At 55.3% G+C, this 15043-nt stretch overlaps 1 protein-coding gene across 6 annotated transcripts in view; it reads right to left on the minus strand.

The window, feature by feature from the left end:
* Window positions 1-1396: 1396 nt before the first annotated feature.
* SLC26A11 (solute carrier family 26 member 11) overlaps window positions 1397-15043 on the minus strand; it is a 31636-nt gene continuing 17989 nt past the window's right edge. For all 6 annotated transcript variants that reach the window (XM_030827239.1, XM_030827241.1, XM_030827240.1 and 3 more), the window contains 9 exons: window positions 12696-12746; window positions 9335-9395; window positions 8410-8465; window positions 7971-8111; window positions 6765-6892; window positions 6352-6451; window positions 5739-5872; window positions 3508-3580; window positions 1397-2288 (listed from right to left, as the gene is read on the minus strand). In XM_030827239.1, coding sequence (XP_030683099.1) covers window positions 2197-2288; window positions 3508-3580; window positions 5739-5872; window positions 6352-6451; window positions 6765-6892; window positions 7971-8111; window positions 8410-8465; window positions 9335-9395; window positions 12696-12746 — 836 coding nt within the window. In that variant the 3' untranslated portion in view covers window positions 1397-2196. The remainder of the gene's footprint in view (window positions 2289-3507; window positions 3581-5738; window positions 5873-6351; window positions 6452-6764; window positions 6893-7970; window positions 8112-8409; window positions 8466-9334; window positions 9396-12695; window positions 12747-15043) is intronic.

A 15043-nucleotide genomic window follows, 5' to 3' on the forward strand; every position in this document is an offset into this window, starting at 1 on the left:
CAGTCTGTTTACCTGCACCCATCCCTGTGAATGAACCATGTCTAGGTTCAAGCATGGATGTCCTTGGTATGTGAGTACAAGCCAAATGTGGACTGCTGCCCCTTCCAGCCCTGGCAGGGGGGCCCAGTGAGCACAGCTTTGGGACAGCTTCACTTTATGTAGAACGAGAAGCTGCCTGAGGTCAGAAACAACATGGATTGGAGGGCAGGGGTGAACAGTTCACTTGTGGATGAGAGAGGGCCAGGTATGGTGGCTCACACCTTCATTCCAGCACTTTAGGCTGATGCCGGAGAATCACTGGAGCCCAGGAGTTTGAGACCAGCCTGGGAAACAAAGTGAGACCCTGTCTCTATAAAAAAAATTAACAAATTAGCCTGGCGTGGTGGCATGTGTCTGTGGTCCCAGCCACACCAGAGGCTAAGGCAAGAGGATTGAGCTCAGGAGTTGAAGACCAGCCTGGGGAACACAGTGAGAAGAAAGGGAGGGAGGAAGGGAGGAAGAAAGGGAGAAAGGGAAGAAAAACAAGAAAGGAAGAAAGAAAAGAAAAAGAAGGAAAGAAAAATGGAAAGAAGAAAGAAAAGGAGGGAGCAAGGGAGGAAAGGAAGAAGGAAAGAAAGAGGAAGGAAGGGAAAGGAAGGAAGGAAGAAAGGAAGGAAAGGAAGGAAGGAAAATGGGAGGCAAGGGACCTGGAAGAATCATGCGGATGAAGGACACTCCAATGTCTGCTCCAATGTCCAATGGGGAACCCCGCAGCCAGCACCCCTGGTTACCAAGGCCCTCCCCTTGCTGCGCTGATATTGGTGGGGACTGCCCGGGCAGAACGAGGCTCAGCAGGGCAGGCCACATTCTTCTTGAAGAAAGTGCAGGGAGAACCCACCTCTGAGGCTGCCACAGGCCTCCAGGGATTTACCCCCAGACTCAATCAAAGCATTCATAAAAATACAAACATGCAGGCAGTCCTCATCTGCTCAGGCTGCCGGGACAGATCACCCCAGGCTGCGAGGCCTAACATGGAGATTCATCTTCTTCCAGTTCGGGAGGCTGGGGTCCTCATGAGGCCTTTCTTCCTGGCGGGCGTGTGGCCTGGTTCTTGCCATGTCCTCTCATGGAGTTCCCTGGGGTGCGAGGGTGCAGAGAACGAGCTCTCTGGCGTCTCTTCTCATGAGGACACTAAAGCTATCGGTTCAGGGCCCACCTTTATGACCTTCATTAAACCCTAGTTACACCCTAACAGCCCTGTTTCCAAACGCAGTCACATAGAGGGCAAGGGCTTCAACTTACGCATCTTAAGGGGGCACAATCCCATCTCTAACCCATGCACACGCTGAACAGAGGGCTCGGTAAGTCAATTATGATGCATATATAGACCAAAATACCACGCAGACATTAAAAATCATGTATTCTAATGCTATTTATTATCACAATAAATAATTCACTGCAAATGACTGCATGAAAAATGTGGGTTCCAGAGCGCCATGTATAAAATGATCCCATTTATGTAAAACTGTAAACACACATCCACACACTGACGGACAGGTATATATGCATGTTTGGGGAGGGGTCTGGAATGATCACCCAAGTGGACAGGGTGAGGGGGTGTTTTCCTGTATTTTTTACAATAAGCATTTATGACTTTTACAAAATCACCAAAGCTATCACTTTTTCCATTTAGAAAACACAAAATTATTTTTCAATAGAGACTTGACGTCATTTGGCACACCTTGGTTTTCTCTCGGAGAGCACAGATGCCGCAGACAAGAGAAGCAGACTCGCCTCCCAGACTCCTGCCTGCCCCCCACCTCCCCCCACCCCCACCCCCCGTCCCTCCCCTGCAGGTGGCACTGGTGAGCCGGGAAGGTGCTGCGGGCCCCAGGACGCCTTGCACAGCCCAGGCTGAAACCCCTGCCCCTGCTTTCTCGCACAGTCTGTCATTCTAGAAGGCTCTCTCCAAACCACTCTTCTAAAGAAGGTCACGCCAGGGAACAGCAGCGAGGTCATTTTCCAGTCATCCCACAGGAAGCCAGTGAGCCCCCCTCCCATCGCCGTGGACCTCCAGGTCTGGCTTCCTTCTCTTCCCTGGGTGACCTGCTCAGGGGTTTCTCAGCCAGGCCTATCAGGCGGCATCCAGCATCCAATCACAGTGACAAGAACCTTCCGGAACACCCTGCAAACTGTGGACGCCCACGGGTGGCCCCATTACGCCTTGAGCAGGGCGACCTTGTGGTCTGGAACGGAGTCTTCTCTGATGTTGTAGGGCTGGGTCCCTGGCTCCTGCCTCAGGTGTTTCTCTGCAGAAAATACAATAAATGTTTCAAGCACTAAAAGCTCAGAAGTGAGGATGGGTCAGTTCACAGAAAGGGATTAAAGGGGGCCTTCAAGGGTCCTGGAAGGTGCGCAGGAAGGAGCTGTGGGCCACCCAGGCCATGTCACTAACTCCATGAGGGTCTCACCTGAGTCTCTGTAAGCGTATTTTTCAGGTGACTAACGGCCCTTTCTTACTGCTCAGGGTACCCTCCCATCCCACGGCCAGGCCGCATTCTGCTTATCCACCTCCAATGCACTGCATCTGAGCTGATTCTAGCAACAACATGGGTGAATCTCCCTGACGTCACATTGAACCAAGGAAGCCAGTACAACATCCGCCACCCCTCACTCTCACGGAGCTGACCCTGCTTCAGCTGTGACCTCAGTGGAAGAGGAAGAGGCCTAGCACTGGGGCCTGGGACCCTCTGGCCCCTGCTGTGTGGCCTGGGGTGGACGCTCTGCATCTCTGGCCCATCCTCTTGTGGACACCTGCTGCGGCTCAGACCTCCTGCGATTGCTGTCTCAGGGCTCAGCGCCCACCCTGCTCCTGTCCCTCCCGTACCTTCTGTCCCGGGGCCTCTGGATCTCCTGACCCGGCCTTGCTCTGTCCTGATCCCCTGGGGTGTGGACTTCCGGCTGGAAGGACATCCTTCCAACCTTCTGCATGAAAAATGTGGGTTCCAGAGCACGAGGTATTAAATGGTCCCATTTACGTAAAACCGCAAACATATATCCACATACTGACAGGCAGGTACATATGCGTGTTTAGGGGAGGGGTATGGAGTGATCACCAAAGTGGACTGGGGTGGAGGTGGTTTCCCGTTTTTTTTTTTTTTTGAGACAGAGTCTCGCCTCGCTCTCTCACCCAGGCTGGAGTGCAGTGGCACAATCTCGGCTCAGTGCAACCTCTGCCTCCTGGGTTCAAGCGATTCTCCCGCTTCAGCCTCCCGAATAGCTGAGACTACAGGTGCGTGCCACCACACCCAGCTAATTTTTGTATTTTTAGTACTGATGAGGTTTCACCATGTTGGCCAGGCTGGTCTCGAACTCCTGACCTCAGGTGATCCGCCTGCCCTGGCCTCCCAAAGTGCTGGGATTACAGGCGTGAGCCACTGCGCCCAGCTGGTTTCCCGTATTTTTTACAATAAGCATTTATGATTTTTACAAAATCACCAAAGCCATAGGATGTCTGACTGTGCCCACCTGCTTCTTCCAGGGTAGAGAAGTACTGGAACCCCTTCAGGTCAGCAGACAGCAGGACACGGAGAACGGGGACCTGAAGGACAGACAGACTTTAGCCAGAGCAGGGAGGTTCCTCTGTAGCACACGGGTAGGCAGCCTGGTAGACATGCAATCTCAGAGTCTCCCAGAGAGGCACAGCTTCACCTCCACCAGTGAATAGTGAGAAGAAACGCAGGCCCAGGGGAATGCTGTCAGAGGAGGATTTCTTTTTTTAAATATTTTGTTTTTTGAGACAGGGTCTTGCTCATTGCTCAGGCTGGAGTGCAGCCTCAACCTCACAGACTCAAGTGATCCTCCCACCTCAGCCTCCTGAGTAGCTACAGATGCGTGCCACCACTCCCAGCTAATTTTTGTATTTTTAGTACTGATGAGGTTTCACCATGTTGGCCAGGCTGGTCTCGAACTCCTGACCTCAGGTGATCCGCCCGCCTCAGCCTCCTGAGTAGCTACAGGTGTGCGCCACCACGGTGCCCAGCCAGTTTTTCCTATTTTTTTGACAGGGTTTCATCATGTTGCCCAGGCTGGTCTCAAACTCCTGGCCTCAACTGATCCTCCTACCTCGGCCTCCCAAAGTGCTGGGATTACAGGTATGAGGCGCAGCGCCTGGCCCAGAGGACTTTTCGTTTGTTTGTTTGTTTGTTTTTGAGACGGAGTTTCACTCTTGTTACCCAGGCTGGAGTGCAATGGCACGATCTCGGCTCACTGCAACCTCTGCCTCCTGGGTTCAAGCGATTCTCCTGCCTCAGCCCCCTGAGCAGCTGGGATTACAGGCATGTGCCACCACGCCTGTCTAATTTTTGTATTTTTAGTAGAGACAGAGTTTCACTATGTTGGCCGGGCTGGTCTCAAACCCCTGACCTCCCACCTTGGCCTCTCAAAGTGCTGGGATTACAGGTGTGAGCCACCCTGTCTGGGCCAGAAGATATTTTTTTAAGTGAATCATCTCCAAAGACCATGAAGACATGTGCTCTGCAAATATGACACAGGACGTAACACTTATGAGCGAAGTTCTGAAGGCATGTGCCCAAATCTGAAGCCGGGTCCACCATCCTGTGTGACCGTGGGCAGGTTACCTGGCTTCTCTGGGCCTCAGTGACCTCTTCTGGACATGGGGATGAAGATAACCCTAGCCTCGTGGGCCAGGTTGGGAATGAAGGAAACCCTGACAAGGGTTGGCTGTGGTCCACACCTGGGGTATACGGTTCACTCAGCCACCTGTTTCATGGCTAGTTCATGAATGTCTCCTCCGGGCGCCTGGGGACACACCCTAGTCCCCCATGTTCTGCCATCTAGGACTTGGCAGGCAGCACACATTTAATCACAGCAACAGAGGCCCCTGCCTCTCTGCGAACACCGGCCACACTCCTGGGATGTTGACCCTGCAGGGCCCAGAAGGTTCCTAGGTGAGGCCTAAGACGCAGGGCCTGGGACCCCGGCCTTACACTTTACCTGCGGCTCTGAACACGACGGTCTCCATAGAAACCTGTCTTCTTCAGCCTCTGGAAGCCCTGACAATATGTTTTTCACGAAATTTTATGCGCACCTGTTCTTCTTTGTTTGCTTTTGAGATGGAGCCCCACTCTGTTGCCCAGGCTGGAGTACAGTCGTGGGATCTCGGCTCACCGCAACCTCCGCCTCCCGGGTTCAAGCGATTCTCCCAGCCTCCCATGTAGCTGGAATTACAGACACTCGCCACCACACCGGGCTAGTTTTTTTTTTGTATTTTCCGTAGAGACGGGGTTTCACCATGTTGGCCAGGCTGGTCTTGAACTCCGGACCTCAGGTGATCTGCCTGCCTTGGCCTCCCAAAGTGCTGAGATTCCAGGCATGAGCCACCACGCCTACCCTCACCTGTCTCTTTTTGTTTCCTAAAATACAATTCCCCTCACAGCAGGGACTGACCCTCATTCACTGTGTGTCCCCAGCACTGAGGACAGTGTGGCAGTGACCACCAGGGAAATGAAGCCATAACATGACCCCTCGGAGGGCTGGGGGCCACTGCTCCCTTTCCACAGGGAGGGATGAGGAAGGCCAGATGGGGACGAGAACTGTTTAAATCAGAAGCAGAGCCAGCAGCGGCCGAAGGGCCGTCCAGCATCACAGCCCAGAGATGGCACATTCACCACGGGAGGAAGGCACAGGAAGGCCTTGCGGCAGCTGCTAACCCCTAAGGCAGCCCAGTGCACACCCACCTGCAGGCCCACGAAGGCCAGGGCGACGCCCTCCTTCTGGAAGTCCTGGAGGAGCTCACCGAGTCCCAGCACCACGGTGTAGTCGATGCTGCAGACATGGGTGCATTCCAGGACCAGGCAGCGTGGCGGGGACACTGGAGAGACAGGCCCGAGCCAGGTCACGCCACCCAGAGCAGCCCAAAGCCGCTCTGCAGAGGCCAAAGGTGGCTCTGGCCAGGGGCAGGGGACAGAGAGGCCAGAGTGCTTCATCTCGTGGCGGCTGAGTCGCCCAGTTGGGGGATTCGGGTGGCAGGACCAGAGATAATTGTTTGGTGACAGCAGCAGCTGTTTCCTTCCTAGGACTCACAGGCCCTTAGCTCCCCTAAAATCAACCCCTCAGAAACAGGAACAGGACTTTAGGGGCAGGGAAGGAGCGCTATGTGGGGAGCCAGCACCCTTGCTGCAGCAGCCACTGGCTGAGGCCCACAGAGGACGGTCGAGCCCACTCGGAGATGCCTGAATCCTTGTGGACTGGAGAGTGTCGGGGACAGGGTCTTGGGGTCCTGAACAGCTGGGAGTGGGGGGCAGAGGACAGGGGAGTGACCTGAGACCACCTTGGCCCCTGCCCATGCACCTGCCAGGGCCCGGCTGAGGATCTCCTCCCGCAGAGCCTCCACGGCAGGGAAGGACAGGCCGCTGGCCGGCTGCAGGACCAGAACCGGCCCCTCTGACACCTGCGGGGAGGAGTGAGTCCTGGAGGCGGGTCTGACGGGCGGCCTCCACCAGGCTTGGCCTGTCCCAAGCGGGAAGCCCCACCCAACCTAGCGCGCTGGAGGGGACCGGGAGTGAGGTGCTAAGGGAGACCCCCACGGCCCCCACACAGTGGGAGAACACCATGGTTTATAGCAAGGTGATTGCCCACCTGCCAGCAAGCGGTCCCCTTCAGCAGCACCCATGACCACAATCACCCCGGACACTCAACACGTAAGACCATGCGCAGGAGTCCCGCCCCCAGCACGCTCCCCACTCAGAGGCCACGGGGGGTACCTTGGTCTCGGGCCTGGCTGCAGCATGCAGGATCATGAGCAGAGACACCAGGGTCCCGGCCAGGATGCCGTACTGCACCTCCCAGAAGCACAGCAGGAAGGTCACGCACAGGGGCAGCAGGTCCAGCCCTAGGAGAAGGGTGCAGCTGAGGGACGCCCGGCGGCTGCCCGAGCCAACATGGCCCTGCTGACCCAGCGGGACAGCTTTCTGCCCCCCACATATGGGTAAAAGTGCTCACGGACCCAAAACAGCCCCTGAGGGGACCCCTGAGGATCTGGGGACAGCAGCTGCTGACCAGGCCATGCTTCAAGTCGAAGGAAAGAAATGCCCTCCCCATCTGAGCTGAGGGCAGGTGAGACCTGCCTGGCCGGTCCCTGGCCTCCAACCTCAGGGAGGGCAGCAGCAAGGGCTTGTCAGGGCACAGAGCTGGCCTGAGGAGTGGGGCAGGGACCACGTGAGCCCTTGAGACCTGGCCAAGGAGAAGGTGCCCTGGGGACAAAGTGCACGGGCTCAGCCCCGGCGTGGATTCCACCGCACGCATAGGTCAGGCCTGCCGCACCCTGGCTGAGCCTCGGTTTCTAGCAGTAGCGGCCATCCCATTCCACGCGGGCACATGAACATGTTTCAGGGCTGTTCTAAAGCCCCAGAGCACTGGCATGCAAAAGGCCCTGGCATGCGATGGGCATGCAAGAAAATTATCCATCCTTTCACCTGGCAACTTGCTGGGGCTAACTAGAAAATGCCAAGTAAGCTAGGTGAACCCACCCCATGCTTCTTCCACAAACAAAAGAAAACAAAATGTGTTAAGTTAAAGGAACTGCCATTCTGAGCCACAGTGCAAGGCTGTTCTGCTGGCCCTGCTGGTCACCAGGGACGTCTCCTGTCCCTCCCCCAGCTGGGCCGGGCAGAGCGGTGGCTGGAGGCGGGTGGCAGGGAGGGCAGGGGGATCAGGAAGGGACCCTCTCCCGGGTTAGTGCTTCCTTCAGGACCCCAAGTGTCAGGACAAGGAACTCCAGTCTTCCCGCTGAGCCTCGGGACCATCTCTGGGGCCATCTCCTGGCCATCCACTCCTCTGTTCTGGGACTGCCCTAACTTCCCAGCTCCAGCCCCGCAGCGGTGGCTGCAGGAAAATGGGGTAGCACAAATGACACCCTCCACGTTCAGACACTGCATCACAGCGCTCTCCCCTGTAGGACAAGGACGTACTCTTAACGCGCCAGAGCGTCCTGAAGATCTTGGTGTCGAACAGCGGGGCCACGGCCATGATGATGACGGCGGCCAGGGCGGACTTGGGGATGTAGTAGAAGAGTGAGGTCAGGTAGTCCAGAGACAGCAGCACCAGCGTTCCTGCGGGGTGCAGGAACACAGGTGACCTCGGGGACGCAGGGTCCCTCCAGCACACAGCGTAGCAGCCTCCTGTTCAGCAGAGCCCACTGGGGATGGGGGTGGGGGTAGGGCGACGAAGGCCAAGGCCCCCAGCCCCTCCTCAGTCTCCTGTGGTCCCCCTACTCCTGTGTGGCCCCCCAAGTCCCTGTGCAGTCCCGGGGCGCACGGCCCATGAGCCAGAGGGACGTCTCTGTGGCCCCCTCCTCCCTTTCTCCCACTCTCAGGGCTGCGGGCACAAGGGGAAGATGGGGGGCCTCACCCGTCACCAGGCCCCCCGCCGGGGTGCACACCCCCGACTGAGCGTTCACGGCTGTCCTGGAAGGCAACACAGAGACCATCAGTCACCAGGGCCGGGAAAGGGGAGACCTCAGTCCACACCCCTGTGGCTGATTTTCTGAGAGGACGTCAGCTGCCAGCACGGCTCGGGAAGCAGGCGGGGACGGCAAGGGGGCCAAGGCAGACAGACTTAGGGTGCAGTAACAGACAGCTGCGCTCAGGCCACCCCGACCATAGGAAGCAGCTCAGGAAGCACATCCTTTCGGGTTCCTGCTTTGTCTCCTGCCCCTAACCAGGTGGGGCCCGCATACCCAGCAGGGCAAGGGGATGGGCACTGCCAGGCGACGCCTCCTTCTCTCCTTTAAGCCACAGGTCACCTCCATCCTGTTGTCCTGACTGAGGAGGGGCCCTAGGGCGTCTGAGCTAAGCCTCATGCCTGGCTTCTTCAGGGCAGAGCTGAAGCCCTTCCTCTCTCCACGTCCTTTTAGGAATTGACTCTGGCACCAGGAGCTAGGAGGGCTTTGGTGTGCTGGGAACTTTCTAGTATTTGTTTTAGAGACGGAGTCTCGTTCTGTTGCCCAGGCTGGAGTGCAGTGGTGCAGTCACAACTCACTGCAGCCTCAACCTGCTGGGCTCAAGCAATTCTCCTGCTTCCGCCTCCGGAGTAAATGGGATAACAAGGGTGTACCACAATGCCCAGTGCAGTATGAAACTGCAGGACTATCTATGAGAGTAAAGAAACAGAGGACACCCTGGCGGACAGTGGGGTGACCCCCAGCCCTGCCTCTCCACGGAGAGTTCACAGCAGAGCACGGGGCGCCGGGGTCAGGGCAGGCAGACTCCTTGTCAGCATAACAACGTAAAGGCGTCCAACGTGGGCAAACAGAAGAGGAGGACAGGTCACTCACCGCCCAAAGCTGCCTGTGACCGGGTAGGAGGAGACGAGGGAGCCCAACATGTTGGTGAGACCTGGGGAGGAGGCAAGACAGGCTGATCGTGGAGGGAGGCACACAGGATGGAGGGAAAGGAGATGGGGAGGGGGAAAAAACCCAGAAGGGTGGCAGGACGGCAGGGCTTGGGAGAATCATCCTGGGGGCCTGAGCCTGCGCACTCCTTCAGGGAAGGAAGAAAACAGGCCACACTCTTGCAGATGTAAAGCCCAGCCTGTTTTTTTTTTTTTTTTTTTTTGAGACAGTCTGGCTCTGTTGCCCAGGCTGGAATGCAGTGGCACGATCTCAGCTCACTACAGCCTCCGCCTCTCACTTCAAGCGATTCTCCTGCCTCAGCCTCCTGAGTAGCTGGGATTACAGGCACACACCACCACGCCCAGCTAATTTTTGTATTTTTAGTAGAGACAGAGTTTTGCCATGTTGGCCAGGCTGGTCTCAAACTCCTGACCTCAGGTGATCCACCCGCCTTGGCCTCCCAAAGTGCTGGGACTACAGGCATGTGCCACCACATCCAGTTAATTTTTCTATTTTTAGTAGAGATGGGGTTTTGCCATGTTGGCCAGGCTGATCTCAAATGCCTGACCTCAGGTGATCCATCCACCTCAGCCTCCCAAAGGGCTGGGATTACAGGAGTGAGCCACCACGCCTGGCCAGATCCCAGCTTTCAAACACTTCTCACCAGGCCTCTCCTGTGTGACCAGGACATGCCTTCCCCATGCAGAACAGAGGGGAGCATCTCACTGCCCAGGAGGCGGTGACAGCTGAGATGAAAGTGCCCGTAAGACAAACCCTACGTGCTCGGGAGGTCAGTGGCTGCCCACAGTTCTCCACCCAGTTCCTTGCAAACCCAGCACCCACAGCATCGCTAGGGCTCAAGAATGGGGATCACTGCTCAGGCTGACCCATGCTCCCACCAGCATCTGTCTCACCTGGGGCACCACTAAGACCAGAATCCCTCCTGCTCGTGAAGACCCACAGTGGGGTCTCAGGTCTCACAGGTGCAGGGCCTGCTCTCAAGGTGGCTCGGGCTGGGGCCAACTCAGTATCAGGGCATGCCGGGTGACATGGCCCAGCTCACAGCCCTGAGAGAGAGGGGCTAGGGCAAGGAAATGCAGGCGTGGGAGGGCTCGGCAAAGGCCCACGGTGACCACAGGCTGCAAGGGATCATCCTCACTCTGCAACAGCTTGGGTTGGGGACCTAACTCTGTGAGCCGAAGCTGACCAGGGCGACCCCACTCAGCCTGGCCTTCCTGGGCTCACGTCAGCCAGCTTCTTGCTGTGCGGCTGCTGAGGCTTACCTGGCCTATCTGAGATCAAGGAATCCCACGGCTGCCATAGTAACCTTGACCTTCGCTCGGTCTGTGTTGTATCCCTGGAACTCGGCGTGCCGTCAGAATAGTTCTGTGGTATTTTTAGAGTAGTGGGAATAGGGCCAGGGGCTGTGGCTTAGGCCTGTAACCCTAGCACTTTGGGAGGCCAACGCAGGCGGATCACCAGAGGTCAGCAGCTTGAGACCAGCCTGGCCAACATGGCAAAACCTCATCCTACTAAAAATACAAAAATCAGCTGGGCTCAGGGACAGGTGCCTGTAATCCCAGCTACTCAGGAGGCTGAGGCAGGAGAATCACTTGAACCTAGGAGACGGAGGTTGCAGGAAGCCGAGACCGTGCCACTGCACTCCAGCCTGGGCGACACAGCAAGACTCCGTCTCAAATAATAATAATATTAAGTAAAGTAATGGGAGTGGGATGCTCTGGGGAATCACATTTGGAAGATTTACTGGTGGGGGCTACGGGGAGGCCGTGGATTTTCTCGGCCTGAGAGTGCGTGATTCCTAGGAAGCCCAAGCTCCGCCACTCAACTGGACAATGCCCCACTCTCCATGGCTCAGAGAGGAGCCCGGGCAACGTGCCTTTGTGACCCAACCTGGGTCACTCACTTTGCTGTCAAGAAGCCAAATGGCTCTCGTGAAATTGTCAGGGTGGACACCCCCCTTGGGAAGAAGCCCATGGTGCGCCAGTCTCATGAGGGGCGAGAAGGAAAGGCAGGAAAGCCCGGGACCCACGATTCAGTCACGATAACTGAATTTAAGATTCACACTGGGCCGGGCGCAGTGGCTCATGCCTGTAATCCCAGCACTTTGGGAGGCCGAGGCAGGCGGATCATGAGGTCAGGAGTTCGAGACCAGCCTGATCAATATGGTGAAACCCCGTCTCTACTAAAAATACAAAAAGTAGCCAGGCATGGTGGCACGAGCCTGTAGTCTCAGTTACTCGGGAGGCTGAGGTGGGAGAATCAGACGAACCCAGAAGGCAGAGGTTGCAGTGAGCTGAGACTGCACCACTGCATTCCAGCCTGGGCGACAAAGTAAGATTCAGTCTCGCACACACACAAAAAAGATTCACACTGTGGTCTCGAAAGATACCACTAAGAAGTCAGCCCGCAGAGACATAGCAAGAGGGAACTAAACCGTGAAGGCGGGCATGACCCCCATCCACAGGCAGGCAACTTGGGGCCCCCGAGTCTTCATGAATCCACCTGCCCCTGCCTGGGCACAGTGCAGGGTGTGGTGCGGGCACAATCAGGGTACGGGCACAGGGCAGGGTATGGGCACAATCAGAAGACTCCTCTGGATTCCCCTGACCACAGCCTTCCCCTCTCGACCCCCGGCCCTGGGCGCTCCCTCCCCGAGGTGGGACATTCCAGGTGTTCCTGGATCTAGACCAAGGCCACAGACCTCAGGGTCGGGTACACAGCAGGTGCTCAATAAGTGGTAGAACAGACAACAGATGTCAGCTCCTTGTTCTTAAGGGTTAAACTGATCAGTGTGGAGGTCTGGGAATGAGTCCTTGTTAATATTCCAGAAGAGCCAGGTACGGTAGCTCATGCCTGTAACCTCAGCACTTTGGGAGGCCGAGGCAGGCAGATCACCTGAGGTCGGGAGTTCGAGACCAGCCTGGCCAACATGGTGAAACCCTGTCTCTACTAAAAACACAAAACTTAGCCATGCATGGTGGCACATGCCTGTAATCCCAGCTACTTGGGAGGCTGAGGCAGGAGAATCGCTTGAACCCAGGAGGCAGAGGTTGTAGTGAGCCGAGATCGCGCCACTGCATTCCTGCCTGGGCAACACGGTGAGACTCCATCTCAAAAACCCAAAACAAAACAAAATATTCCAGAAGAGCCCATCTGGGGCCACCTTTGCCCTCCCAGTTCATCACCACCATCATGGGCTTCCTACGATGCACGAGACACAGAGGGGCAGGCCTGGGCCCCTGGAGGCCCACAGCTGGGGTCTTCTCCGCGGCTGGGGTCTTACCGATGGCCAGCAGCTCCTGGTTGGCATCGATGCGGTAATTATTCTGAGATGCTAAAGGGAACCAACAGTAAAGACCTGGTCACTGATATTCAACATGGCTCAAAAAGTCTTCACAAAATGAAAAACAGATATGAATTTCTACATAAGGCAATAAGTTTTGTAAATGTAACTATATGAATACCCATCTACAATATTCACATATATGCGCATGTAAACATGTGCTTGAATGTATCACAGAGTGGAAAGAGGTACAGTACCATGTAATCAGGCCAGGTACGGTGGCTCACAGCTGTAATCGCAGCACTTTGGGAGGCCAAGGCAGGAGGATCGCTTGAGCCCAGGAGTTCGAGACCAGCCTGGGCAACATGGCAAAATCTCATCTCTACAAAAAAATACAAAAATTAGCCAGGCATGGTGGTGTGTGCCTATAGTCCCAGATATTCAGGACGCTGAGGTGGGAGGATGGTTTGAGCCTAGGAGGTTGAGGCTGCAGTGAGATGAGATCGTGCCACTGCACTCCAGTCTGGGCGACAGAGTGAGACCCTGTCTCAAACAACAAGAAAACATGGAAGCAGTAGTTAATTGTGGTAGTAAAAGGGATTATGGGTGATTTGTCTCTTCTTTACTCATTTCTGCACTTTTGACATCTTCTACAATGAATGTATATTAATAAACACAGCCATTATTACCATTTAAGTTAAAACTTTCAATTAAACAGATAATACAGGATCTTGTTCTGCTGCCCAGGCTGGGGTGCACTGGCGGAAATCTCGGCTCACTGCAAGCTCCACCTCCCAGGTTCATGCCATTCTCCTGCCTCAACCTCCCAAGGAGCTGGGACTACAGGCGCCCGCCAACACGCCCGGCTAATTTTTTGTATTTTTAGTAGAGACGGGGGTCTCACCGTGTTAGCCAGGATGGTCTCGATCTCCCGACCTTGTGATCTGCCTGCCTTGGCTTCCCAAAGTGCTGGGATTACGGGCCTGAGCCACCACGCCTGGCTGAGCTTGGCAAACTTTTCTATAAAGGGCCAGCTTTTCTGTAAGGGACCAGCTTGTCAATATTTTAGGCTTTGTGGGCCCTGTAGTCACTGCTGCAGCTACGCAACTCTGCTGTGGTTCCACGAAAGCAGCCACGGACAGTACATCCCCAAGTGGCACAGCCATGCTCCAATTGACTTTATTTGTAAACATGAGATCTGGATTTCATATACTTTTCACATGTCACAAAATATTATTATTATTTGGACTTTTTCCAACCACTTAGAAATGTAAAAACTGGCCAGGCACGATGGCTCAGGCCTGTAATCCTAGCGCTTTTGAAAGCCGAGGCAGGAGGATCACTTGAACTCAGGAGTCTGAGGTCAGCCTGGGCCACAAAGTGAGACCTTGTCTCTACAATTAAAAAATTACTGGAGGGCCGGGCACGGTGGCTCACTCCTGTAATCCCAGCACTTTGGGAAGCTGAGGCGGGTGGATTACCTGAGGTCAGGAGTTTGAGACCAGCCTGATCAACATGGAGAAACACCCTCTCTACTAAAAATACAAAATTAGCCGGGTTTGGTGGCACACACCTGTAATCCCAGCTACTTGGGAGGCTGAGGCGGAGAATTGCTTGAACCCGGGGAGCGGAGGTTGCAGTGAGCCGAGATCACACCATTGCACTCCAGCGTGGGCAACAAGAGTGAAACATGATCTCAAAAAAAAAAAAAAAAATTACTGGGAGGCCAAGGTGGGCAGATCACTTGAGACCAAGAGTTCGAGACCAGCCTGGCCAACATAGTGAGACCCTGTTTCTACTAAAAGTATAGAATATTAGCTGGGCATGGTGGTGCACGCCGGTAATCCCAGCTACCTGGGAGACTGAGGCATGAGAATTGCTTAAACCTGGGAAGTGGAGGTTGCAGTGAGCAGAGATTGCGCCACTGCACTCCAGCCTGGGCCATAGAGCGAGACCCCGTCTCCAAAAAATAAAAAGAATCTGCTTTGAAGGGGGTAAGAGTTACAGCACTGGGACTTTGGAGAAGGAACTTTATCTTGGCACAGCCTGGGCTAGGCAGTAAACACGATTTACACGGTCACAGTAACATACACTGGTAACTGGGCTTTAACCTTTAGAATCAACATAAACCCAAATGCAAGAAGGACTAAATGACGGTGACAAGACAGAATGAAGGTGTCATCCGCACAGACAATACAAAGCTGGCAGGGGTGGAGCGAGTGAAGGACGGAACTGCAAGGAGTGAATCTAGAGATGCTGTCTCAAAACAGACACTGAAGGAGATGAAGGGTTCCCTGCCTCCCCGGGGGCGAGGAGGGGCTGCCCGATGGGCTGAGCCAGCTGAATAA

Source organism: Nomascus leucogenys, chromosome 14 (assembly GCF_006542625.1).
Source record: "Nomascus leucogenys isolate Asia chromosome 14, Asia_NLE_v1, whole genome shotgun sequence".
Classification (NCBI taxonomy): Eukaryota; Metazoa; Chordata; class Mammalia; order Primates; family Hylobatidae; genus Nomascus; species Nomascus leucogenys.